Source organism: Salvelinus alpinus, chromosome 3 (genome assembly GCF_045679555.1).
Source record: "Salvelinus alpinus chromosome 3, SLU_Salpinus.1, whole genome shotgun sequence".
NCBI classification, from domain to species: Eukaryota; Metazoa; Chordata; class Actinopteri; order Salmoniformes; family Salmonidae; genus Salvelinus; species Salvelinus alpinus.
In genome coordinates, this window is record NC_092088.1 from 7,082,308 (window position 1) to 7,109,751 (window position 27,444).

Sequence of the window (27,444 nt, forward strand, 5' to 3'; positions counted from 1 at the left end):
TGGGTACAGTGCAAGAAAAAACGGCAGAGTAGTCTGAAGTGATGGCATTCGTTTATGTTCACGTTTACAACATAACATGCATGGGAATTTCATTATTAAGATCTTTTGGGAATAATGTCTGGAGGGTGTAAAAACATTTTGCTCAGAGTATTATTAATATCACCTCCCCTGTCTGATATCTTGACTTTCTCTTTGCCACAAAATCTAAAGGCGGAAATGTCATGTTTTTGGTCATTAAAATGTACTGCGCCTGGATAATCCCTGTCGTTTCTCCTGATTGGACTTTTATGTTCACTAATTCTCTGTTTGAGAGAACGAGAGGTTTTTTACCTACATAACACAACCCACGTGGGCATTTAATCATGTAGATAACATGGGTGGAGGTGCACGTAATATAATTTCTTTTGGAACCGTTTTCCTGTATGTGGGTGGCAGAAATAGTCCCACTTCATCATATTGTTGCACTGTGCGCAGACTGCATTTACAGCAACCATTCGGAAGAGGGCGTTAACGAGCCTGGCTCATTTTCTTTTGTGTCTGTGCAGTTGACATGGACCAATTTGTCACGTAAATTGCGACATCTCCTACGTGGTGGGTTCATAAATTCAGCTGGCAAAACTGGGTCGGATGATTAAAAAATGCCAGTGTTTCTTGACATCATCTCCCACTTTGCACGAGTTCAAAGTATTTTTTGGTGGTGAACATGTTGTGTGTGTTTTTTTTAACTCTCGTGTTTTCCCCAGTGCCGAATTAATAGCTTCATCCACATATTGCGTAGAGTAGCCTCTTGGAAATATATTGCGCATCTCTGCTGCTTTTTCTAGTTAGTCCTCTGTGGAATGGTATATACGGCGCAGTCTGAAAAACTGGCTTCTTGGAAGTCCTCTTTTTAATGGCTCAGAGTATTTATGTCCGTTTCTTTTCTATACAGAGTTGTAAACAGGGTTTAATTTGATTTCTCAATCCACATATCGAGGTTAATGAACAAGTTTCGTGTCACATTCAATAGTGAATTTGAGATTGGGCTCAATGTCATTGAGTAATGTCATAAAACCCGTCAATTAATCAGTTCAGGATTTTTATTAAAGAATGGATTTTCATTGTTAACAAAAACGTTCTTCAAATTGACCCATATTAAGGTTAGCATAGCTTGAAGCGAATATGGAACCCATCGATGTTCCAATACGTCAACACATATTCAGCCAGCTCTAGAGTACATTTCGTTGGTGGGTATTTGTTACTACGTGAGAGACCGAGATACTATCTCCATCCATTGCAAATTTAGGAAAGGGGACAATTTTAGCTAGCTAGTCACCGGAGGACAACAACATGCAACAATTCAAGTTGGTTTCCCCCACTTGTCTTTGGTGCGCCAGAACCATTCACATTTAGATCGTGTCAATTACCTTGTACCACTGCACATCGGCTCGATACTGCATGTAGATATAGCCAAGCTATCGTTGCTCAGTGTGAATATATTCATTATGCTAATTTGTATACTTTTTTTCATTGTATTCTGCATTGTTGGGAAAGGCCCGTAAATAAACGTTTCGTTGTTAATCTACACCTGTCGTTAATGAAACGTGTGACAATTAAAATGTGATTTGATCGGTCATTATGTGTTTTATTCAGTTCAGTGTTGATATTGGTATCTTTAGAAGTTAATATCCAAAGGTACCACAAGACGGCCTTTGCGGGACAGGGTGTATCTATAGTAGTGAGTGCTCTCTTTCCTTGTCTCCTGCACTAAGGTGAACGGAAAAACTACATATCAACTCTCAAGCCGCATATACTCCCAACGCGTTGTTTTCACCTATCCTGTGTTTTCACGTCAGTACAGATGAAGGTGAGGAGACGAGGACAAGAAACTAGTCTAGAGTGGAGACGCACTCCGCCACCATCACAAGTTCAGGGAGCTGGCGGTGGCTTCTGCGTTTGATTCAGTTCGGTTTTTCTACGGTTAGGTGTTTTTTTAAAGAGGGTTGTTGAAAATGTGACAGAACACGCTGCGACGTGATCAACAGTGCATTTTAAAATAGTTTTTTTTAACTGATTTGTAGTACAGAAAAAGGTGTAATTTAAATGCTATAGAGGATTTAAAACAACATCGGACATTCTTAAACTCTTACGTTAAGTTATTTCGCCATGGACGAGGCAATAGCGATTATTTTGATATCCGTTGTGATGTTTTTGGGATGTTTTCTATTTGGTTTGATTCCACTTTTGATCAAACTTTCTGAGGTAAGTCATTTAATTCTCAACATTATATCCCCTCCGTTTCTCCCCCTTCGGTAACTTGCACTGTACCTCCTCCTACGGTCTCTTCTCCCGATGCTAATCCATCCCCCATTCAATATTAAATTATATATATTTCTAAATGTATCAGTATCTTCAAAAGATTGTGATTTGCTACATTTTGTTATCTTAACTATTAAATAAGTCATAAATAGGCTGCCGACTGGATTCTCTAACCGGTTTGAATGTATGACTTTATAAAGTTATATTGATGCGTAATGTAACCGTCTGTTATTATATTGACACATTCATTCTCCCTCCTAGATCAAACAACAGTTGGTCAGTGTGTTTGTAAAATAATGACTGTGTTTGGTGTGTGTGTGTGTCCTTCTCTCCCAACAGAAAAGGCTGCAGTTTGTCAGTATATTCGGGGCAGGCCTGCTCTGTGGGACTGCTCTAGCTATTATCCTCCCAGAGGGGGTGGAACTACTGGAAGAGTCATGGAGAGGTGAGGGGTACCGGACATAATGGGCTTTGGGGAGTAACAGCCCAGGGTCCTAACTTATCAAGACATCAGCGACAGCTGGAGCAACAACTCACTATAGGCTAGATTCCTGTTGTTGAGTTTGTATGGGCACATAGTCCTTCGATTGCAGCTATATTGCTGCTAAGGGTTATCTTGCCAACGGTTCAATATGTATGCAACTGTACCTGGTGGCAGGTAGCCTAGTGGTTAGAGCGTTGGACTAGTAACCGAAAGGTCGCTAGATCGAATCCCCGAGCTGACAAGGTAAACATCTGTCGTTCTGCCCCTGAACAAGGCAGTTTAACCCACTGTTCCTAAGCCGTCATTGAAAATAAGAATTTGTTCTTGACTGACTTGCCTAGTTAAATAAAATGTAAAGGAAAGCATTCAGTAGTCCATCAGCCCACTCTGCTCTATAAGTCATGTCTGTTTACAAGCACCTCACTGTCAAACGAAGCCCTACAAAGCAAAGGCAGGGCTTGAAACGTGAGTCAGAGGCTGTGTCTGTGGTGTTAGGTCATCTGTGGTGTCAGGTTGTCTGTGGTGTGAAACCAGATACTTTTTATTTCTTTATAAAATAATTCCATCCAGGGCTCGAAATTTAAGGGCGTCCCGTCATCCCACGGATGATATTAAATATGGCTACGGTTCAAAACAGACCGGGTGTTTTTTTTTAAAGAGGGTTGTTGAAAATGTGACAAACGCAGCGAACAGTGCATTTTAAAATAGTTTTTAACTGCTTTGTAGTAAAGAAAAAGGTGTATTTTAAATGGTAGAAAGGATTTTAAAAAACAACGGACATTCTTAAACTCTTACATTAAGTTATTTCGCCATGGACGAGGCAATAGCGATTAATTTGACTCTGATATGACAGAGTAAAAATTCATACAACCGTTTATTTATTTATTTTTTAATGTAAAAAAGCTATGAGGCTGATCAGACCGTTTAGCTTAAAATGTTGACGGTTGTATTTCTTCATATTATAAACTCAACAATACGCACATGGCTGAAGGCTATTTATAGGCCTACATGCGAATGTTCCAAAATGCAATTAGCGGGAAAACACCGTTCTCAAATTTCACCACGCACACGACAGCGGTTTCATGTGCCAGATGCACTGTATAGAAACCACTATGATGGTCCTTACAGGAAAAAAAACATGAATTTCACATGTGAAGTGTTCCCAAAGCACATGATTTTATGTGATAACTTCTAGTTCCTCCCAAACCCGGATCCGGGAGCACCCCCCACAGTAAAAAAGCTGACTAGCATAGCCTAGCATAGCGTCACAAGTAAATACTAGCATCTAAATATCATTAAATCACAAGTCCAAGACACCAGATGAAAGATACAGATCTTGTGAATCCAGCCATCATTTCTGATTTTTAAAATGTTTTACAGGGAAGACCCAATATGTAAATCTATTAGTGTAAGAAATTGTATTAGATATTGGTAACTTGTTTTAACAACTTCTCAACATTACCTATAAGTTGACACAACATACACACCCCCTCTTTCTCTTGGACATATGCTGGACACATAGGACATATACACGGCACCCACAATTCCCCTCCCCCATGACAATCACACAGACACACCCAACCCATGGTTGGACCTCAGGACAAAGAACTCTCAGGAACCAATGGAACGTGGACACCAGGCCTGATCAGGACTACCCAAGACCCAGATCGACCAATCGGAAGGCCGGACTCGCAGATCTACCTACTTTGCTTGTTGTCTATATAGTACTGTACATTTCTGGAAACTGGTCTCTTTTCCGGACGATTCACTAGGAGTCAGACTGAAAGAGCCTTGCTGCAAGATTTTACTAAGATATCTTTACACGTAATTAAACGGCCTTATTATAAAATTATCCACCTCGTCCTATTGTCTCCTCTTGTTCTCCTGTCAACAGTAAACGTTTTACTAACATTAGCTAACCACGTTAGCAAAAGACACCACTTTTTTACTCCATCAGTAGCTATCACTAATTCGACTAAATAAAGATATATATAGCCACTAACCAAGAAACAACTTCATAAGATGACAGTCTGATAACATATTTATGGTATAGCATATGTCTTTTTAGAAAAATGTGCATTTTTCAGGTATAAATCACAGTTTACCATTGCAGCCACTATCACAAAACTCACCAAAGCGACTAGAATAACTACAGAGAGCAACGTGTATTACCTAATTACTCATCATAAAACATTTCTTAAAAATACACAGCATACAGGAATTGAAAGACACAGATCTTGTGAATCCAGACAATATTTCAGATTTTCTAAGTGTTTTACAGCGAAAACACAATATATCGTTATATTAGCATACCACATGAGCTAACATCACCCCAGCATTGATTCAAGGCAAAAAGAGCGATAACGTTATCACCACCAAAATATATAAATTTTTTCACTAACCTTCTCAGAATTCTTCAGATGACAGTCCTGTAACATCATATTACACAATGCATATAGAGTTTGTTCGAAAATGTGCATATTTAGCATCACAAATCGTGGTATTGCAAAGTAATCAGTCAAAACATGGCATGCATTCTGGCCGGCGCCATCTTGGAAAGGCACCTAAGTTTACGATTATTTATCGATTAGATTGACAAAAAAAATACAGGTTGGACAGCTAATGAAAGATGCATTAGTTATTAATGCAACCGCTGATTTAGATTTTTAAAATTAACGTTACTAGACATACAGTGTGCGTTACAGCCAGACTAGTGCCAGCAATAATGGCCGACAAATGCGTTTACATTTTTCCACATAAATACGGAATAAAATCATAAATAGCTCTTACTTTTGGACGAGCTTCCATCAGAATCTTGGGCAAGTTGTGCTTTGTCCAAAAGAATCGTTGCTTTGTTGTAAAACGTCCTCTTCAACTTCGGAACTAGCAGCTAACAATAGCTACGTGGCACACACATGTCCAAATCCTCAAACGCAATACTACGAAAATTCCGAAAATAGCAATATACTCGCATAAACTGATATAAATCGGTTTCAAATAACTTCGTTATGATGTTTCTAACACCTATATCGAATTAAATCACAGACGGATATATCTTAGGCCGATATCAAGAGCTTTTCATCATGCCATTCTGATGTCCTCTCTTGCGCCTTGGCGAGCGTCCAAAAGAACGGACATGTCACTCCATTGCCTTTTATAAACTCTGAGAAATACGTAGACTCCATTCCACTTCTCATTGGTTACTGACATCCAGGGGAAGGCGGGTGCAGTTCATTTCGATCCATAGGGCACACACAGAGCTTTAAACTGATCTGAGAACAGAGACTATTTTTCTGACCTTCGCATGTCCTGTCATGATTTTCGCTGTAGAAAGAGTTCTGGTTCACCCACAGACATAATTCAAACGGTTTTAGAAACTAGAGATTGTTTTCTATCCAATAGTAATAATAATGTGCATATTGTACGAGCAAGAATTGAGTACGAGGCAGTTTAATTTGGAAATGTAAAAAAAGAAATAGTGCTAACAGCTCCCCCTATTGACAAAAGGATAACATGTGAAGTGTTCCAAAATGCCTTTGGCCTCTGGACAATAAAATACAGTTGATTTGAAAACCAATAGAACCTAATGAAAATGCTGGTTTCAACGTCATTAAGTGGTTAAAAGATAATTCCCTCAACATTTCTATGGTTATATTTTCGCTAGGCTAGGCTTCGCTTGGCTAGGTTTCGCTAGGCTAGGTTAGGCATCGCTAGGCTAGGTTTCGCTTGGCTAGGTTAGGCATCGCTAGGCTAGGTTTCGCTAGGCTAGGTTAGGCATCGCTAGGCTAGGCATCGCTAGGCTAGGTTAGGCATCGCTAGGCTAGGTTAGGCATCGCTAGGCTAGGTTTCGATAGGCTAGGTTAGGCTTCGCTAGGTTAGGCATCGCTAGGTTAGGCTTCGCTAGGTTAGGCTTCGCTAGGCTAGGTTTTCGCTAGGTTAGGCTTCGCTAGGTTAGGCATCGCTAGGCTAGGTTAGGCTTCGCTAGGCTAGGCATCGCTAGGTTTCGCTAGGCTAGGCATCGCTAGGCTAGGTTAGGCTTCGCTAGGAGGTTAGGCTTCGCTAGGCTAGGTTAGGCTTCGCTAGGCTAGGTTAGGCTTCGCTAGGTTAGGCATCGCTAGGTTAGGCTTCGCTAGGCTAGGTTAGCCATCGCTAGGCTAGGCTTGGCTACTTTTAAACAAGGTAAGACATGCTTCATAAATGCTGACCGCCTCCACTCAGATTCAAGGTGTGCGCAACAGGCGCTGTCCTTAACTCTCTGGTCTTGTGACCATTTGATCTGAACGAACCGTGCCTCCAGTATGTCGACAGAATCACGCCGTTTAGACGTTAATGCTGATCATCCTTCATTATATTTGTAAAAACATAACTGGTGTTTAGCCTATTTTTATGTTATTAAAAGTCTCATTAAAGTCTGGCTACATGTTCTGGATCCCTCCTTATGTCAGCATTGATTTGGATATGAGGCTGTAGCCAATATGCCTTTCACCTACACTTTGACAATTGAAATCTACACTGAGTGTATAAAACATTAGGAACACCTTCCTAATATTGAGTTGCCCCTTCCTTTCTTTAACCTGTCTCCTCCCCTTCGTCTACACTGATTGAAGTCGATTTAATAGGTGACATCAATAAGGGCTCAAAGCTTTCACCTGGATTTACCTGGTCGGTCTATGTCATGGAAAGAGCAGGTGTTCCTAATGTTATATTTTATTTTATTACTTGTCCTGCACAAGAGGACAAGCGTTAATGTCGAGCCCTGAAAGGGCCTCGAATGAAGGGCATTTCAGGATAAATCGGGCATTGAAATGAAAATCACCTCGGTGACCTAATTTATGCCTCTCTTTAGCCAAGCATGTGTAGCAGATGTGAAATCCCTTCATAGGGTCCTTGGTTATAGCTCAGCTTGGGCAGTCAGGGAAAGAAGCTATACTGTTACATCATCAACAACAGTTCCAAGCTTTCACACACTGAATCTATGGATTGGTACTGTAGAATCTAGATACATAACGTAAAAGCTTTTTGGTTTGAGGATGAGTGCACCTGTTGATTTTAAAAGTCAGTGTTTTAAAGAAAACATTCCTCTCCCGTATTCTCTCCCCAGTCTCCTCCTGCTCTGTGGCCCCAGTAGCAGCCAATAAGAATGCCAGTGACGGTGGGGTCGGAGGTCAGCTCCAGGAGATGGGCCCCTCTAAAGGTCTCCCAGCACGGTTCTTCATCGGGGTCTCCCTGGTTCTAGGGTTCATCCTCATGTTCCTCGTGGACCGGATCAGTAGCTACTTCTCCATACACGGTCAGTGATGCTCCGGGGTGAAGACCTCTCCATATATTAGCATTAGCCTGTCTTATTGAAAACACACTGTGAAGATGCTAACTTCCCTAGCGTTAATTGGGCTAGTGTCATTAGACTCATTGAAAACCTGCTCAGGGGGTGACGTTTCCCCTATGTACAGATCTAGGTACAGCTTCCTCTCCCCAATAATACCTAAACCATTAGTGGGAAAATGCTAAACTGATCCAAAATCAGTGTCTGGGGGCAACTTCACGTTACTCCAATGAGTTACGACTTCATATACTGTAGCATCATATCTCCAGCTTGTTCCATATATGGTCAGTTAGACCATATGAAAAGGAAAAACCCTGCGGCCATGAAATTATAGACTTTCTTAGGTTTGTGGTGCGTTGTGGTGACCTAAAGTAATCCGTTATATAGAAAATAAGGAAGGTCTTCACTCAGGAATTGTTAAAAAAAAAAGGAAAATGTACTCCATTTTTTCAGGACAAGTTACTTCATATAACATAATTCTCTAGCCTGGTCCCAGATCTGTTTGTGCTGTGTTGCATGGTAATTGTTTGGCATGATAATGACCATACATGTTGGCAAGACTGATCTGGAAGCACCAGGTAATACGTTCTCCACATTTCTCCTTGTTTCACTCATCTCCAAACCTCCTACGACTCCAAACATCTTCAAACCTCTCCATCAAAACCTCTCTAAACCTCTTCAGACCTCACCAAACCTCCTTATCAAATCTCTCCAAACTTCTTCTCCAAACCATCTCTTCAAACCACCTCTCCAAACCTCCTCTTCAAACCTCTCCACCAAACTTCTCCAAAGCTCTTCAGACCTCACCAAACCTCCTTATCAAACCTTTCCAAACTTCCTCTTCAAACCATCTCTCCAAATTCTCCTCTCTAAACCTCCTCTTCAAACCTTCCAAACCTCTTCAGAGCTCCTATCCGAACCTCCCATTCTAACCTCCCCTTCAAACCTCCTGTCCAAACTTCCTATCCTAACCATCTCTCCAAATCCCCTCTCCAAACCTTCTCTCCAAACCTTTGTCATTGTGCTATCATTCGGCATGTCCACAAAACTGTTGCTAACAGTTGGTTGATTGTGTTGTCATTCTAGGTCCACGTACTGGAACGTCCAACAGGACCAGTATCACAGCTACAGTAGGACTGGTCATCCATGCTGCTGGTAGGGAACACACACACACACACACACACACACACACACACACACACACACACACACACACACACACACACACACACACACACACACACACACACACACACACACATACACATACACACACACATTCACTCTAAGTTATCATACATGACTGAGGTTTCTTAAATCAGTTTTGAGGTTGTTGTTGGGTCCAAAAGAGATTAAATGCTTCATTGCCTCTGGGTTGTGCTGTTGACTAATCTGTATCATTTTACAAGCCAGGGAAATCCACAACCAAGAAGTCTTTGAGCCGATCTTAACTTCCTCTTGTGAAGCATACTGTGACCTCTTAATGCTCAGAGACTTTGACATCTTAAATGGCTTACGTAGTGTCTCCTCATAGTGTCTAATAGACTGTAGGTCTACTCATAGTGTCTAATAGACTGTAGGTCTCCTCATAGTGTCTAATAGACTGTAGGTCTCCTCATAGTGTCTATTAGACTGTAGGTCTCCTCATAATGTCTAATAGACTGTAGGTCTCCTCATAGTGTCTAATAGACTGTAGGTCTCCTCATAGTGTCTAATAGACTGTAGGTCTCCTCATAGTGTCTAATAGACTGTAGGTCTACTCATAGTGTCTAATAGACTGTAGGTCTACTCATAGTGTCTAATAGACTGTAGGTCTCATAGTGTCTAATAGACTGTAGGTCTCCTCATAGTGTCTAATAGACTGTAGGTCTCCTCATAGTGTCTAATAGACTGTAGGTCTCCTCATAGTGTCTAATAGACTGTAGGTCTCCTCATAGTGTCTAATAGACTGTAGGTCTCCTCATAATGTCTAATAGACTGTAGGTCTCCTCATAATGTCTAATAGACTGTAGGTCTCCTCATAGTGTCTAATAGACTGTAGGTCTCCTCATAGTGTCTAATAGACTGTAGGTCTCCTCATAGTGTCTAATAGACTGTAGGTCTCCTCATAGTGTCTAATAGACTGTAGGTCTCCTCATAGTGTCTAATAGACTGTAGGTCTCCTCATAGTGTCTAATAGACTGTAGGTCTCTTCATAGTGTCTAATAGACTGTAGGTCTCCTCATAGTGTCTAATAGACTGTAGGTCTCCTCATAGTGTCTAATAGACTGTAGGTCTCCTCATAGTGTCTAATAGACTGTAGGTCTACTCATAGTGTCTAATAGACTGTAGGTCTCCTCATAGTGTCTAATAGACTGTAGGTCTCCTCATAGTGTCTAATAGACTGTAGGTCTCCTCATAGTGTCTAATAGACTGTAGGTCTCCTCATAGTGTCTAATAGACTGTAGGTCTCCTCATAGTGTCTAATAGACTGTAGGTCTCCTCATAATGTCTAATAGACTGTAGGTCTCCTCATAATGTCTAATAGACTGTAGGTCTCCTCATAGTGTCTAATAGACTGTAGGTCTCCTCATAGTGTCTAATAGACTGTAGGTCTCCTCATAGTGTCTAATAGACTGTAGGTCTCCTCATAGTGTCTAATAGACTGTAGGTCTCCTCATAGTGTCTAATAGACTGTAGGTCTACTCATAGTGTCTAATAGACTGTAGGTCTCCTCATAGTGTCTAATAGACTGTAGGTCTCCTCATAGTGTCTAATAGACTGTAGGTCTCCTCATAGTGTCTAATAGACTGTAGGTCTCCTCATAGTGTCTAATAGACTGTAGGTCTCCTCATAGTGTCTAATAGACTGTAGGTCTCCTCATAGTGTCTAATAGACTGTAGGTCTACTCATAGTGTCTAATAGACTGTAGGTCTACTCATAGTGTCTAATAGACTGTAGGTCTACTCATAGTGTCTAATAGACTGTAGGTCTCCTCATAGTGTCTAATAGACTGTAGGTCTCCTCATAGTGTCTAATAGACTGTAGGTCTCCTCATAGTGTCTAATAGACTGTAGGTCTCCTCATAGTGTCTAATAGACTGTAGGTCTCCTCATAGTGTCTAATAGACTGTAGGTCTCCTCATAGTGTCTAATAGACTGTAGGTCTCCTCATAGTGTCTAATAGACTGTAGGTCTACTCATAGTGTCTAATAGACTGTAGGTCTCCTCATAGTGTCTAATAGACTGTAGGTCTCCTCATAGTGTCTAATAGACTGTAGGTCTCCTCATAATGTCTAATAGACTGTAGGTCTCCTCATAATGTCTAATAGACTGTAGGTCTCCTCATAGTGTCTAATAGACTGTAGGTCTCCTCATAGTGTCTAATAGACTGTAGGTCTCCTCATAGTGTCTAATAGACTGTAGGTCTCCTCATAATGTCTAATAGACTGTAGGTCTCCTCATAGTGTCTAATAGACTGTAGGTCTCCTCATAGTGTCTAATAGACTGTAGGTCTCCTCATAGTGTCTAATAGACTGTAGGTCTACTCATAGTGTCTAATAGACTGTAGGTCTCCTCATAGTGTCTAATAGACTGTAGGTCTCCTCATAGTGTCTAATAGACTGTAGGTCTACTCATAGTGTCTAATAGACTGTAGTGTCTCCTCATAGTGTCTAATAGACTGTGGGTCTCCTCATAGTGTCTAATAGACTGTAGGTCTCCTCATAATGTCTAATAGACTGTAGGTCTCCTCATAGTGTCTAATAGACTGTAGTGTCTCCTCATAGTGTCTAATAGACTGTAGGTCTCCTCATAGTGTCTAATAGACTGTAGGTCTCCTCATAGTGTCTAATAGACTGTAGGTCTCCTCATAATGTCTAATAGACTGTAGGTCTCCTCATAGTGTCTAATAGACTGTAGGTCTCCTCATAGTGTCTAATAGACTGTAGGTCTCCTCATAGTGTCTAATAGACTGTAGGTCTCCTCATAGTGTCTAATAGACTGTAGGTCTACTCATAGTGTCTAATAGACTGTAGGTCTCCTCATAGTGTCTAATAGACTGTAGGTCTCCTCATAGTGTCTAATAGACTGTAGGTCTACTCATAGTGTCTAATAGACTGTAGGTCTCCTCATAGTGTCTAATAGACTGTAGGTCTCCTCATAGTGTCTAATAGACTGTAGGTCTCCTCATAGTGTCTAATAGACTGTAGGTCTCCTCATAGTGTCTAATAGACTGTAGGTCTCCTCATAGTGTCTAATAGACTGTAGGTCTCCTCATAGTGTCTAATAGACTGTAGGTCTCCTCATAGTGTCTAATAGACTGTAGGTCTCCTCATAGTGTCTAATAGACTGTAGGTCTCCTCATAGTGTCTAATAGACTGTAGGTCTACTCATAGTGTCTAATAGACTGTAGGTCTCCTCATAGTGTCTAATAGACTGTAGGTCTCCTCATAGTGTCTAATAGACTGTAGGTCTACTCATAGTGTCTAATGGACTGTAGGTCTCCTCATAGTGTCTAATGGACTGTAGGTCTCCTCATAGTGTCTAATAGACTGTAGGTCTCCTCATAGTGTCTAATAGACTGTAGGTCTCCTCATAGTGTCTAATAGACTGTAGGTCTCCTCATAGTGTCTAATAGACTGTAGGTCTCCTCATAGTGTCTAATAGACTGTAGGTCTACTCATAGTGTCTAATGGACTGTAGGTCTCCTCATAGTGTCTAATGGACTGTAGGTCTCCTCATAGTGTCTAATGGACTGTAGGTCTCCTCATAGTGTCTAATAGACTGTAGGTCTCCTCATAGTGTCTAATAGACTGTAGGTCTCCTCATAGTGTCTAATGGACTGTAGGTCTCCTCATAGTGTCTAATAGACTGTAGGTCTCATAGTGTCTAATAGACTGTAGGTCTCATAGTGTCTAATGGAGTGTAGGTCTCCTCATAGTGTCTAATAGACTGTAGGTCTCCTCATAGTGTCTAATAGACTGTAGGTCTCCTCATAGTGTCTAATAGACTGTAGGTCTCATAGTGTCTAATGGACTGTAGGTCTCATAGTGTCTAATGGACTGTAGGTCTCCTCATAGTGTCTAATAGACTGTAGGTCTCATAGTGTCTAATAGACTGTAGGTCTCATAGTGTCTAATGGACTGTAGGTCTCCTCATAGTGTCTAATAGACTGTAGGTCTCATAGTGTCTAATGGACTGTAGGTCACCTCATAGTGTCTAATGGACTGTAGGTCTCCTCATAGTGTCTAATGGACTGTAGGTCTCCTCATAGTGTCTAATAGACTGTAGGTCTCGTCATAGTGTCTAATAGACTGTAGGTCTCCTCATAGTGTCTAATAGACTGTAGGTCTCATAGTGTCTAATAGACTGTAGGTCTCCTCATAGTGTCTAATAGACTGTAGGTCTCCTCATAGTGTCTAATAGACTGTAGGTCTCCTCATAGTGTCTAATAGACTGTAGGTCTCCTCATAGTGTTTAATAGACTGTAGGTCTCCTCATAGTGTCTAATGGACTGTAGGTCTCCTCATAGTGTCTAATAGACTGTAGGTCTCCTCATAGTGTCTAATAGACTGTAGGTCTCATAGTGTCTAATGGACTGTAGGTCTCCTCATAGTGTCTAATAGACTGTAGGTCTCATAGTGTCTAATGGACTGTAGGTCACCTCATAGTGTCTAATGGACTGTAGGTCTCCTCATAGTGTCTAATGGACTGTAGGTCTCCTCATAGTGTCTAATAGACTGTAGGTCTCGTCATAGTGTCTAATAGACTGTAGGTTTCCTCATAGTGTCTAATAGACTGTAGGTCTCATAGTGTCTAATAGACTGTAGGTCTCCTCATAGTGTCTAATAGACTGTAGGTCTCGTCATAGTGTCTAATAGACTGTAGGTCTCGTCATAGTGTCTAATAGACTGTAGGTCTCATAGTGTCTAATAGACTGTAGGTCTCCTCATAGTGTCTAATAGACTGTAGGTCTCGTCATAGTGTCTAATAGACTGTAGGTCTCGTCATAGTGTCTAATAGACTGTAGGTCTCCTCATAGTGTCTAATAGACTGTAGGTCTCCTCATAGTGTCTAATAGACTGTAGGTCTACTCATAGTGTCTAATAGACTGTAGGTCTCCTCATAGTGTCTAATAGACTGTAGGTCTACTCATAGTGTCTAATAGACTGTAGGTCTCCTCATAGTGTCTAATAGACTGTAGGTCTCCTCATAGTGTCTAATAGACTGTAGGTCTCCTCATAGTGTCTAATAGACTGTAGGTCTCCTCATAATGTCTAATAGACTGTAGGTCTCCTCATAGTGTCTAATAGACTGTAGGTCTCCTCATAGTGTCTAATAGACTGTAGGTCTCCTCATAGTGTCTAATAGACTGTAGGTCTCCTCATAGTGTCTAATAGACTGTAGGTCTCCTCATAGTGTCTAATAGACTGTAGGTCTCCTCATAGTGTCTAATAGACTGTAGGTCTCCTCATAGTGTCTAATAGACTGTAGGTCTCCTCATAGTGTCTAATAGACTGTAGGTCTCCTCCATAGTGTCTAATAGACTGTAGGTCTCCTCATAGTGTCTAATAGACTGTAGGTCTACTCATAGTGTCTAATAGACTGTAGGTCTCATAGTGTCTAATAGACTGTGGGTCTCCTCATAGTGTCTAATAGACTGTAGGTCTCCTCATAGTGTCTAATAGACTGTAGGTCTACTCATAGTGTCTAATAGACTGTAGGTCTCCTCATATTAATAAGATAGGACCTCATAAATAAAAGAGGGCCCTAGTTTTGTCACACCTGGACTACTGTTCAGTCGTGTGGTGAGGTGCCACAAAGAGGGATTTAGGGAAATTGCAGTTGTCTCGGAACAGGGCATCACGCCTGGCCCTTAAATGTACACAGAGAGCTAACATTAATGACATGCATGTCAATCTCTCCTGGCTCAAAGTGGAAGAGAGATTGACTTCATCATTACTTTTTTGTAAGAGGTGTTGACAAGCTGAATGTACCGAACTATCTATTTGAAATACTAGCACACAGCTCGGACACCCATGAATACCCCACAAGACATGCCACCAGAGGTCTCCTCACAGTCCAGAACAGACTATGGGAGGTGCACAGTAGTACATAGAGCCATGACTACATGGAACTCTATTCAGGGAACTGATGCAAACAGTAGAATAAGATTTTTTTTTAAACTGGTAAAAATAAACCTTATGGAACAACGGGGACTGTGAAGAGACACACACAAAGGTACAGACACAAACATTGTAATATTGTTGTATGGTGGTGTTATACATGTAGTATTTTAGATATGTAGTGATGTAATAATGTTATATAATGTTATGTCCTGTTTTATATTTTGTTTTATATGTAATGTAAAGTGCTTTAATGTGTTTAGACTCCAGGAAGAGTAGGCAGCAGCTAATGGGGGATCTCTAATGAATACAAATATTAATCACAAAGGAAGTCATTTAGTATCTCGTAGTGTTGTGTTGTGTGTGTGTGTACAGTGTGTAGTGTTTGTGTGTGTTTTATAGTGATCATATTGCCTGCCTGTAACTGACTGTCTACCTTTACGTGTAGTGTGTGTGTGTTGTAGTAATATTGTTCCTCTCCTCTCTCCCCAGCTGACGGTGTAGTTTTAGGTGTTGCCGTGGTTTCCTCCAAGGTCACAGTTCAACTGGTGGTCTTTCTAGCTGTCATTCTGCACAAGGTGAGACTCCACTGGATTAACCAGCCTCTAACAGGAAGTTACATCACAATATTGGACAACAGGACAGCTTCTACTAGGAAGTGACATAACAATATTGTACAGCTTCTAACAGGAAGTTACATTTTACAATATTGGACAACAGGACAGCTTCTACTAGGAAGTGACATAACAATATTGGACAGCTTCTAACAGGAAGTTACATCACAATATTGGTCAACAGGACAGCTTCTAACAGGAAGTTACATCACAATAAGACTTCTTGATTGTTTTGCTGCCATCCATCCTTCTCTCCCTCCATCCATCCATCTCTCCCTCCATCCATCTCTCCCTCCATCCATCCATCCATCCATCTCTCCCTCCCTCCATCCATCTCTCCCTCCATCTCTCCCTCCCTGCATCCATCTCTCCCTCCCTCCATCCATCCCTCCCTCCCTCCCTCCCTCCCTCTCTCAGGCTCCTGCAGCGTTTGGCCTGGTCACCTTTCTGTTGCACGCAGGTTTAGAGAAGAGGCAGATTCAGAAGCATCTATTGGTCTTCTCTGCTGCAGCACCTGTTCTCTCCATCATTACATACATTATCCTGAATGCGGTGAGAAGAAGCAACAAACTACTTTTTAGTGACTTAGAACAATGTGCTATCATAATGGGAAGAAATGGGATTTATCTAATGGAAACCCTTTATAGTCATTGAAGTAGGAAATTATTGAAGATTGTGGTGAACTTAGCCTGGTTCTGAGAATTGATTTGTGCAGTCTTGCCAATAGCTGACAATAGAAGTTGGTAGGACAGCAAGCCTGGGATCAAGCTACGGGGAACTAGTTCAACACTGAAAGTTATTTGATAACCAACAGTAAAAGTTATCTGAAGGTTATTTTGTAATGTTGATGTTACGTCTGTGTGTTGTGTTTCTTCCTCCTACTGTAGAGTGGGGGTTCAGCCCAGCACCGTCTGAGCGCTACAGGTGTTGGGATGCTCTTCTCAGCCGGAACATTCCTCTATGTTGCTACGGTCCATGTACTACCAGAGGTCAGCTCCAGGGGGCAGCAGCAAAGCTTTGTAAATGTAATCTCTGGGACCGGGCAGAGCTCTCCCCATCTGCACGGGACTGGGACCGGGCAGCAGGGCGACCTGGGGGTCCTGGAGAGCCTCACGCTGATACTGGGAGCAGGACTACCTGTGTTACTGGCCCTGGGACTACATGATGACTAGTCTTGTGAATCGATGCTATCCTACCAAGTCTCCTTCGTCACTCAAAGGAACATTAGGAATGAATGTGAAGGAAGCCTGAAAATCGAGACTACACTACGACTGACAAGTTAACGCAAAGAAAGACACCACATGATACCAAGCACACATTCTTACATAGAGATCATTGAGGGTGTTTCTGTGCCAGATGCATTGTGTATCAGTGTCTTTTCATGAGAGGTCAAGGAGGTAGTGTTACTGATACTGACATGGGTTTGAACATACAAAAAGTACGGATAGAGTGTGTGTGTGTGTGTGTGTCATGCAAAATAGTGGGATCAGAGCAAGACAGAGTGATGTGTGTGTCAGAGATTTGTGTAGAGCTTTTGTAATTGTTTCTCTTGCCAAGTTCAATCTCAGTAGGGACATTCTGTTGAGTTTGTCTGAAAGAGCGAGGACATTTCCTGTAAGTGGATAACTGTTTCCTCATATTTGGCCTTTGTGCCTCGACTGAACAAACCATTTTTTTTTTTAAATGTTAGACGAAATCCAAACTAGATCAGATTTTAATCATATTGGTCATATTTCATCTTTTGTCATTTGTAAGAAAGGTTTTTGGCTGGGGTATGTTAGGTACTGAAATATTCAGGTCAGGTTGCGAAACGCCATTGGACAGTTGCCATAACACTGACGGTGCCTAAATGAACCACAGTGATGATTATTGATTTCTTATTTTGTATTGGATGTGATCATCTTTTTAGATTTGCTAATAATGGTTTACATGAAATATTCAGTAAAACACTCCCGCTGACAAACCACAGCTCAGTGGACCTTCTAAACGGACCAGTGACCATACCGAGAAGAGACTAACACATTTCTCCATGGTTTACTATAGCCAGGACAATGTTGTCTGGCTATCAGTCTGTTTAGATAACATTCCTCTAGCCTGGCTACCAGTCTGTTTAGATAACATTCCTCTAGCCTGGCTACCAGTCTGTTTAGGTAACATTCCACTAGCCTGGCTACCAGTCTGTTTAGGTAACATTCCTCTAGTCTGGCTACCAGTCTGTTTAGGTAACATTCCTCTAGTCTGGCTACCAGTCTGTTTAGGTAACATTCCACTAGCCTGGCTACCAGTCTGTTTAGATAACATTCCTCTAGCCTGGCTACCAGTCTGTTTAGATAACATTCCTCTAGCCTGGCTACCAGTCTGTTTAGGTAACATTCCACTAGCCTGGCTACCAGTCTGTTTAGGTAACATTCCACTAGTCTGGCTACCAGTCTGTTTAGGTAACATTCCTCTAGCCTGGTTACCAGTCTGTTTGGATAACATTCCTCTAGTCTGGCTACCAGTCTGTTTAGGTAACATTCCTCTAGTCTGGCTACCAGTCTGTTTAGGTAACATTCCTCTAGCCTGGTTACCAGTCTGTTTGGATAACATTCCTCTAGTCTGGGTACCAGTCTGTTTAGATAACATTCCTCTAGCCTGGCTACCAGTCTGTTTAGATAACATTCCTCTAGCCTGGCTACCAGTCTGTTTAGATAACATTCCTCTAGTCTGGCTACCAGTCTGTTTAGGTAACATTCCTCTAGTCTGGCTACCAGTCTGTTTAGATAACATTCCACTAGCCTGGCTACCAGTCTGTTTAGGTAACATTCCTCTAGTCTGGCTACCAGTCTGTTTAGGTAACATTCCTCTAGCCTGGCTACCAGTCTGTTTGGATAACATTCCTCTAGTCTGGGTACCAGTCTGTTTAGATAACATTCCTCTAGCCTGGCTACCAGTCTGTTTAGGTAACATTCCTCTAGTCTGGCTACCAGTCTGTTTAGGTAACATACCAGGAATGTTATCCAAACAGACTGGTAGCCAGACTAGAGGAATGTTACCTAAACAGACTGGTAGCCAGACTAGAGGAATGTTCTGTAACAGGACAGCAGAGATGACATTTACAAAGAAAAGATTTATTAAAGATGTAACAAAAAATACATTTTCATGATCTAGACGTTACAACAAATAAATCACTAGAAAAAAAGTGGATAAAAATGTCCTGAGCAACTATACAATAGCAAAACAATGTGTCTGTTGTCACTTTAATAATAAATACAAAATCTATATCTGAAAAATGATCTTGAAAAAAAGATCCCATTTAAACTACAGTAGAAATACAGTATATATTTTCTCTACCATAACTATTTCCAGAGACAGTATATTTTATATGTGTAGTTAAATCTAGTTCCGGCCTCCATTCAAGACCAGGACTGTCTTCAAGTCAAACTGATATCAATAGTTACCTAAACTTGTCTTAAGCTAATTATTCCCTTATTATACACAGCAATCCAAACACTTTGTTTGATGAAGACTACCTCAATAGATCTATTGTTTCAGAAGTATCACCTCGTATTTACTTGCCACTGGAAGAATTACAGGTAATTAACAAAACAAACATGAATGTAGCAAAGTAGCCCAGGCCATTTACAAGCTTTGTTGTAGCTCATATCAGGACTGGGCCCTATCACTTTGTACTCGTCTCTTAGTATTTGTTTGTAGTGGTTTGTAATACTGTACGACTTAGTATTTGTGTGTAGTGGTTTGTAATATTGTACAACGACTTAGTATTTGTGTGTAGTGGTTTGTAATATTGTACAACGACATAGTATTTGTGTGTAGTGGTTTGTAATATTGTACAACGACATAGTATTTGTGTGTAGTGGTTTGTAATACTGTACGACTTAGTATGTGTGTGTAGTGGTTTGTAATACTGTACGACATAGTATTTGTGTGTAGTGGTTTGTAATACTGTACGACTTAGTATGTGTGTGTAGTGGTTTGTAATATTGTACAACGACATAGTATTTGTGTGTAGTGGTTTGTAATACTGTACGACTTAGTATGTGTGTGTAGTGGTTTGTAATACTGTACGACATAGTATTTGTGTGTAGTGGTTTGTAATACTGTACGACTTAGTATGTGTGTGTAGTGGTTTGTAATACTGTACGACATAGTATTTGTGTGTAGTGGTTTGTAATACTGTACGACTTAGTATGTGTGTGTAGTGGTTTGTAATACTGTACGACATAGTATTTGTGTGTAGTGGTTTGTAATACTGTACGACTTAGTATGTGTGTGTAGTGGTGAATGTATAAGGACAGATGTTCATATTTTTCCACGGTCCAGCAGGGAGGCAGCTAGCTGAGCCTGCAGAGCCATCTGGTGGAAAGTCCTGCCGTCCGTCGCCTCCCTCACCTTCTCCCTCATATGGAAGGAGGCGCGAGCCACTCTACGAGCCTCCTCCTGCACCTCCTCTCTCTGCCTCTGCAGACGCTCCCTCCGACGCTCCTTCAAATCAGAATCAAACTTTTTTTTAATGTGCATTTAAAAATCGCTGAGACACACTTTACAGTAAAATAATAGAATGTCTGTCCCAAATGGAACCTTATTCCCTCCAAATGAATAAATGGACCCTATTCCCTCCAAATGGAACCCTATTCCCTCCAAATGGAACCCTATTCCCTCCAAATGGAACCCTATTCCCTCCAAATGGAACCCTATTCCCTCCAAATGAACCCTATTCCCTCCAAATGGAACCCTATTCCCTCCAAATGGAACCCTATTCCCTCCAAATAGAACCCTATTCCCTCCAAATGGAACCCTATTCCCTCCAAATAGAACCCTATTCCCTCCAAATGGAACCCTATTCCCTCCAAATGGAACCCTATTCCCTCCAAATGGAACCCTATTCCCTCCAAATAGAACCCTATTCCCTCCAAATGGAACCCTATTCCCTCCAAATGGAACCCTATTCCCTCCAAATGGAACCCTATTCCCTCCAAATGGAACCCTATTCCCTCCAAATGGAACCCTATTCCCTCCAAATAGAACCCTATTCCCTCCAAATGGACCTTATTCCCTCCAAATGAAATATAAGCACCCCCCCCCCCCCAACACCACACCCTACCACACACACCTCTTCTCCTCCAACACCACACACACCCTACCACACACACACCTTCTCCTTCAACACCACACACACCCTACCACACACACACCTCTTCTCCTCCAACACCACACACACACCCTACCACACACACACCTTCTCCTTCAACACCACACACACACCTTCTCCTTCAACACCACACACACCCTACCACACACACACACACCTTCTCCTTCAACACCACACACACCCTACCACACACACACACACCTTCTCCAACACCACACACACACACACCCTACCACACACACACCTTCTCCTTCAACATCACACACACACCCTACCACACAGGTCCTAACCCCCCCCTAACACCACACCTTCAGGGAGAGGCAGCATTCTCTCAGCTGCCTCTCAGTCTCCTCCTCTCTCTGTACCCTGTCTAGGAGACGCTGGTGGCAGAGGAGTCTCTCCATGTTTTCCTGCTGTGCCCGCTGTGCCCTGCTCCTCCTCTGGGTGTGAGCGTTCTGGCTTGCCTGCTCCATACGACGCTGACTCAACTGGGCCAGTACCTGGACAAATACAATACAACGTTATTGTCCATTGTGAGTTGGTTAGGGTTTAAGTGCATTGCTCAAGAGCACAACGGCATCAGGTGGCACCTGAGATTCTAATGCCAGCAACCCTCTAGTTGCAGGCTCATTCCTGTCAGATTTTCTCCGTATCACTGGGATTCTAACCCTATATACCCCCCCATCTCTCTGACAAATGTAAAAGGATTCCCAGGCCTAATATTTAAGTTGAGGAAATGTGATCATAATTATTATTTTAGCGATCCATGCTGGACAGGCTAGTAAAGGTTAGACGCTGGACAGGCTAGTAAAGGTTAGACGCTGGACAGGCTAGTAAAGGTTAGACGCTGGACAGGCTAGTAAAGGTTAGACGCTGGACAGGCTAGTAAAGGTTAGGCGCTGGACAGGCTAGTAAAGGTTAGACGCTGGACAGGCTAGTAAAGGTTAGACGCTGGACAGGCTAGTAAAGGTTAGACGCTGGACAGGCTAGTAAAGGTTAGGCGCTGGACAGGCTAGTAAAGGTTAGACGCTGGACAGGCTAGTAAAGGTTAGACGCTGGACAGGCTAGTAAAGGTTAGACGCTGGACAGGCTAGTAAAGGTTAGACGCTGGACAGGCTAGTAAAGGTTAGACGCTGGACAGGCTAGTAAAGGTTAGACGCTGGACAGGCTAGTAAAGGTTAGACGCTGGACAGGCTAGTAAAGGTTAGACGCTGGACAGGCTAGTAAAGGTTAGACGCTGGACAGGCTAGTAAAGGTTAGACGCTGGACAGGCTAGTAAAGGTTAGACGCTGGACAGGCTAGTAAAGGTTAGACGCTGGACAGGCTAGTAAAGGTTAGACGCTGGACAGGCTAGTAAAGGTTAGACGCTGGACAGGCTAGTAAAGGTTAGACGCTGGACAGGCTAGTAAAGATTAGACGCTGGACAGGCTAGTAAAGGTTAGACGCTGGACAGGCTAGACGCTGGACAGGCTAGTAAAGGTTAGACGCTGGACAGGCTAGTAAAGGTTAGACGCTGGACAGGCTAGTAAAGGTTAGACGCTGGACAGGCTAGTAAAGATTAGACGCTGGACAGGCTAGTAAAGGTTAGACGCTGGACAGGCTAGTAAAGGTTAGGCGCTGGACAGGCTAGTAAAGGTTAGACGCTGGACAGGCTAGTAAAGGTTAGGCGCTGGACAGGCTAGTAAAGGTTAGACGCTGGACAGGCTAGTAAAGGTTAGACGCTGGACAGGCTAGTAAAGATTAGACGCTGGACAGGCTAGTAAAGGTCAGACGCTGGACAGGCTAGTAAAGGTTAGACGCTGGACAGGCTAGTAAAGGTTAGACGCTGGACAGGCTAGTAAAGGTCAGAGGCTGGACAGGCTAGTAAAGGTCAGAGGCTGGACAGGCTAGTAAAGGTCAGACGCTGGACAGGCTAGTAAAGGTCAGACGCTGGACAGGCTAGTAAAGATTAGACGCTGGACAGGCTAGTAAAGATTAGACGCTGGACAGGCTAGTAAAGGTTAGACGCTGGACAGGCTAGTAAAGGTTAGGCGCTGGACAGGCTAGTAAAGGTTAGACGCTGGACAGGCTAGTAAAGGTTAGACGCTGGACAGGCTAGTAAAGGTTAGACGCTGGACAGGCTAGTAAAGGTTAGACGCTGGACAGGCTAGTAAAGGTTAGACGCTGGACAGGCTAGTAAAGGTTAGACGCTGGACAGGCTAGTAAAGGTTAGGCGCTGGACAGGCTAGTAAAGGTTAGGCGCTGGACAGGCTAGTAAAGGTTAGGCGCTGGACAGGCTAGTAAAGGTTAGGCGCTGGACAGGCTAGTAAAGGTTAGGCGCTGGACAGGCTAGTAAAGGTTAGGCGCTGGACAGGCTAGTAAAGGTTACGCGCTGGACAGGCTAGTAAAGGTAAGACGCTGGACAGGCTAGTAAAGGTTAGACGCTGGACAGGCTAGTAAAGGTTAGACGCTGGACAGGCTAGTAAAGGTTAGACGCTGGGCAGGCTAGTAGAGGTTAGGCGCTGGGCAGGCTAGTAAAGGTAAGACGCTGGACAGGCTAGTAAAGGTTAGACGCTGGACAGGCTAGTAAAGGTTAGATGCTGGACAGGCTAGTAAAGGTTAGATGCTGGACAGGCTAGTAAAGGTTAGACGCTGGACAGGCTAGTAAAGGTTAGACGCTGGACAGGCTAGTAAAGGTTAGGCGCTGGACAGGCTAGTAAAGGTTAGACGCTGGACAGGCTAGACGCTGGACAGGCTAGTAAAGGTTAGATGCTGGACAGCCTGGTAAAGGTTAGATGCTGGACAGGCTAGTAAAGGTTAGATGCTGGACAGCGCACTAACACTTGATAGGCATTTATGGATGAGAAAGTGAACTTGCCATTTCCAAAACGGAGCTCAGGGAGGAATCAGAGATTCCATGTTTTGCTATCTGTTGCATAGTCAACAGCCAGGGTTTCATTAAATATTCCTAGGCACTATATATACTGTATATTATTGCACATTTAATTAAAATGGATGCATTGTGCGATGTTCAACTTCAATTAATTGGCACAAAATATGCGTCAGACAAAAACCTTTGGCACAGGTGGTCACCTAAATGTATTATAGTAGACTGGGCCTAATATAGGCTAGCATACGAATGGTGGATTATTAGCCCAGCCTATGAATTAACTTCCATTTACACATCTGTCTTAACGGTTCCCAGTAGCCTAGCCCAATGTGTGTCCCAGAAAAAGCTATATAGTTGTCACTTTATTTTTTACCCCAATTTTGTGATATCCAAATTGGTAGTTAGTCTTGTCCCATCGCTGCGACTCCCGTACGGACTCGGGAGAGGCGAAGGTCAAGAGCCATTTGTCCTCCGAAACACAACCCTGCCAAGCCGCACTGCTTCTTGACACACTGCCCGCTTAACCCCAGAAGCCAGCCGCACCAATGTGTCAGAGGAAACACCTGGCGGCCGTGTCAGCGTGCACTGCGCCCGGGCCCACCTCAGGAGTCGCTAGAGCGAGATGGGACAAGGACATCTCGGCCCGGCCAAACCCTCTCCTAACCCGGATGATGCTGGGCCAATTGTGCGTCACCTCATGGGTCTCCCGGTCGCGACACAGCCCGGGATCGAACCCAGATCTGTGGTGACGCCTCAAGCACTGCAGTGCCTTAGACCGCAGCGCCACTCAGGAGGCCCCTGGTCACTTATTTGGAGCAACTCCTATTGAAAGGAGCACCTTGCTTGCTGGATATTAAACAGGCTACAGCGTTCACAAAGCAGTGGCGGGGAAGTCTTGAACGGTCGAGAGCTTCTCTGGTGTTATGTGATCACATTGGCTGGTGGTAAAAACTAAATAAACAGGAATCCTCTGTTCTCCCCGTTCCTGTTGTTTATGTTTACAATGAAATGTATCACGTCAGAATGCCCAACGCTAGAATGTTAACAATCAAATGTATGAATGAAATTAGAACGTTTTCCTATTAGTCTAATTTGCATAAACATTGTTATTGGAAGATGGCTGTGAGGGTTATCGATTCAGGATCAAATCCTCTGATCTCCTTGAGCTCATTAATGATACAATGTTCAGAATTGAAGACTGCTGAAAGGCCAGTCTTTTTGTCAATGCCAAGGAGTGGAATGTTAGCTGAAGAGAACAGTATGGCTATTACAGTATGCCAGGGACTGTGGAAATGTGTGTGCTCACTTTCCAGTATTGTTTATTGCATGTATTATAGTGTATAGTTGTGTGTATGGTTTCTGTATATCTGTGTGCTGTCCTCACCTCTTTCTCTCTGAGCTGCTGTTGGCTGTGCCAGGAGGCTCGAAGCTGGGCCCTCTGGATCTGCTCCTCCTCCCTAGCCGATCTCTCCTGCAGCTCCCCGAGCCGCAACGCCACTGCCTGGGCCCTCTTCTCCCAGGAGCGCTGCCGTTTCTCCTCCAAGGCACTCCTCATCAGCGCCTCCTCCTCTTCCATCTGCTGCTGCACCTCCCTCTTCAGGAGGAGGCATCTGAGATGCTCCCTCTGGTTCTCCTGTTGGAGTCTCTTCCTCTCCCTCCTCTCTCGGATCACCCTGCTCCTCCTGGCCCTCTGCTCCTTCTCCTGCGACAGCTGCACCTCCTTCTCTCTCCCTGCCTGCTCTAGACGCTCCATGTCTTTGAGCAGCTGCTCCTGGAGGCATTTGCGCTCCTCCGCTTCTCTCCTCGCCATCTCTTTCTTGTCTCTTTTCCGCACCTCCTGCTCCTCTGTGAGCCTCCTCCAGCGATCCTCCTGTAGTAGCACCTCCTGCTCGCGCTGACCGGCCAACTCCTTCTCCTGGCGCTCCTTCTGCCTCCTCCGCGCCTCCAGCCCATCCTGCCACAGCTGCATGCTCTTCTCCAGCTCCTTCTTCCTCCTGCGCTCCGCCTGGACCCGTCGCACCTCCTCCTGCCTCCGGGCCTCCTCTCTCTCCTGCTCCTCTTGCTGGCTCAACCTCAGCCTGGTCTGCTCCTCTTGGTGCTTCACCAACATCAGAGCTGCTATCTTACGGTCTTTCTCTGGGACTGTCACATTCATCTTCTTCCTGATGTCTCGAGTGAGCCTCTCCAACTGTCTTTCTGTGGCTGGGGAGTGTCGGAGGTCACCAAGACTTAGGCTGGACACCATCATGTTCTTGTCAGTTGGTCTCAAGCTGTTTCTGTTTTGTTCTCTGGTGATAGCAGCAGAATAAGAGGACCTGCCATTGCGCACAGATTTCCTTCTGGGGCTGTGGTCCACAGATTGAGTAGTTCCCGTTCTCAAACCATCACAGGTGTCCTCTGTTGATTTGGGATCTTCGAGAGAGTTCCGGCTTTCTACCTCGACGACAGTTTCGAGGGCTGACAGTTTAACGGACGGTCGTCTTTCTTTCGTTTCTAAAATAATCTTCTGTCTCTCTTCACGGCACAGCCGCAAAATCCCCCTGCCTTCCCTTTCGTACGCCTCGTACAGAACTGCCAGTGCCTTAAACGGGATATCTGGGTTTACGTTGTCATCAACGAAATCGCTTAGAGATTTTATTAAAAGTTGAACGGGTTTGACGCCGAGTCTTGCACATGATTCCAACGACCGCGGACTGGTTAAAACATACGTGCTGTCCTCAGCGTCCGTTGTATCAAAGTTGTCGAGATCCAAGTGCAGCGTTGGAGACGGCGGACTGCTTTCTCCCATGACAGCTAGCTAGCGTGCTTATAGCTACTTATCTAGCTAGCTAGCGTGCTTATAGCTACTTATCTAGCTAGCTAGCTAACATTAGCCTTTACTCTGGACACCATAGCATTGCAGACAGGCAAACCAACAGGTACCACACCAAAAAAAAATAGCAAGTAAAGTTGATATTTCTTATGAAATGCGTTCAGCATTTTGATCGCTGTCAAATACGAAGAAGGAGAGAGTCCTTTCAAAACATTGCCTAACGGTGGAAAGTTAGTGACGCTATTTTTGTTGTGACCATGGCTGCAAAACTCAACGAAATCTCGGGAAAAGAGGGATTATTTCTTCCCAATAGATTATTGGGGCACCCTCTATCGGTTGACGTTCCTTGGATGAGGTGACTCAGCTAAGAAAACGCAAAAGTTAATAATCTTGACATCTCCCATTTCTACTAGGAAATTAACGGCATTTGTTATTTCTACAATACATGTTTTCACAGTGGACAGTCACAAGAAAACGGTTTACATTTGTGGTTTTATAAAATAAAAAAATGAATGGTATTTTGTCGCCATCGGGTGGTCATTTGTAGACATAAACGGAAAGGCACATTCACGCACACGGCGTTGGTGTTTGTTTGGAAAAATATCCGAGACGTTTGGATAATTTGACTTTAACGGGGAGGTCTGTTCTGTTTATTCTATTTCACATGACTGTTGTCAAAGTTTACTGTTCTGAACTACCTTACATTTGTCTGGTGATAACCTACATAGGTTTAACAGTGCTTGATTTAGGCCAGAGCAGCCCTGTGCGCCCTATCTGCATTTTTTGG

The 27,444-nt window shown here is 43.2% G+C and overlaps 2 protein-coding genes across 3 annotated transcripts; one reads left to right on the forward strand and one right to left on the reverse strand.

Annotated features, from left to right (window-relative positions):
* Nucleotides 1-501: 501 nt before the first annotated feature.
* Nucleotides 502-17,704, forward strand: LOC139569950 (zinc transporter ZIP9-like). The gene is made up of 7 exons (XM_071391340.1): nucleotides 502-2,241; nucleotides 2,638-2,743; nucleotides 7,884-8,072; nucleotides 9,192-9,260; nucleotides 15,703-15,788; nucleotides 16,242-16,376; nucleotides 16,712-17,704. The coding sequence occupies exons 1-7, from the start codon at nucleotides 2,146-2,148 to the stop codon at nucleotides 16,994-16,996; spliced, it is 966 nt and encodes a 321-aa protein (XP_071247441.1). The 5' UTR covers nucleotides 502-2,145; the 3' UTR covers nucleotides 16,997-17,704.
* Nucleotides 17,705-19,985: 2,281 nt separating this feature from the next.
* On the reverse strand, nucleotides 19,986-27,429 carry LOC139569954 (coiled-coil domain-containing protein 177-like). 2 transcript variants are annotated; one of them, XM_071391345.1, is made up of 3 exons: nucleotides 25,230-27,429; nucleotides 21,342-21,476; nucleotides 19,986-20,309 (listed from the first exon to the last, which is right to left on the reverse strand). In XM_071391345.1, the coding sequence occupies exons 1-3, from the start codon at nucleotides 26,631-26,633 to the stop codon at nucleotides 20,127-20,129; spliced, it is 1,722 nt and encodes a 573-aa protein (XP_071247446.1). In that variant the 5' UTR covers nucleotides 26,634-27,429; the 3' UTR covers nucleotides 19,986-20,126. The 2 variants fall into 2 exon arrangements, with proteins under 2 accessions (XP_071247446.1, XP_071247445.1); XM_071391344.1 differs by having other exon boundaries at nucleotides 21,285-21,476.
* Between the last annotated feature and the right edge of the window lie 15 nt (nucleotides 27,430-27,444).

What these genes read in the sequence shown, in the direction of transcription:
- LOC139569950 (XM_071391340.1), top strand. Translation starts at nt 2,146, where the DNA reads ATGGACGAGGCAATAGCGATTATTTTGATATCCGTTGTGATGTTTTTG. An exon ending in TTTTGATCAAACTTTCTGAG is followed by an intron (nt 2,242 to 2,637) that starts GTAAGTCATTTA and finishes CTCTCCCAACAG; the next exon opens with AAAAGGCTGCAGTTTGTCAG. An exon ending in TAGCTACTTCTCCATACACG is followed by an intron (nt 8,073 to 9,191) that starts GTCAGTGATGCT and finishes TTGTCATTCTAG; the next exon opens with GTCCACGTACTGGAACGTCC.
- LOC139569954 (XM_071391344.1), bottom strand. Translation starts at nt 26,633, where the DNA reads ATGGGAGAAAGCAGTCCGCCGTCTCCAACGCTGCACTTGGATCTCGAC. An exon ending in AGCAGCTCAGAGAGAAAGAG is followed by an intron (nt 21,477 to 25,229) that starts GTGAGGACAGCA and finishes GTATTTGTCCAG; the next exon opens with GTACTGGCCCAGTTGAGTCA. An exon ending in AATGCTGCCTCTCCCTGAAG is followed by an intron (nt 20,310 to 21,284) that starts GTGTGGTGTTAG and finishes TCTGATTTGAAG; the next exon opens with GAGCGTCGGAGGGAGCGTCT.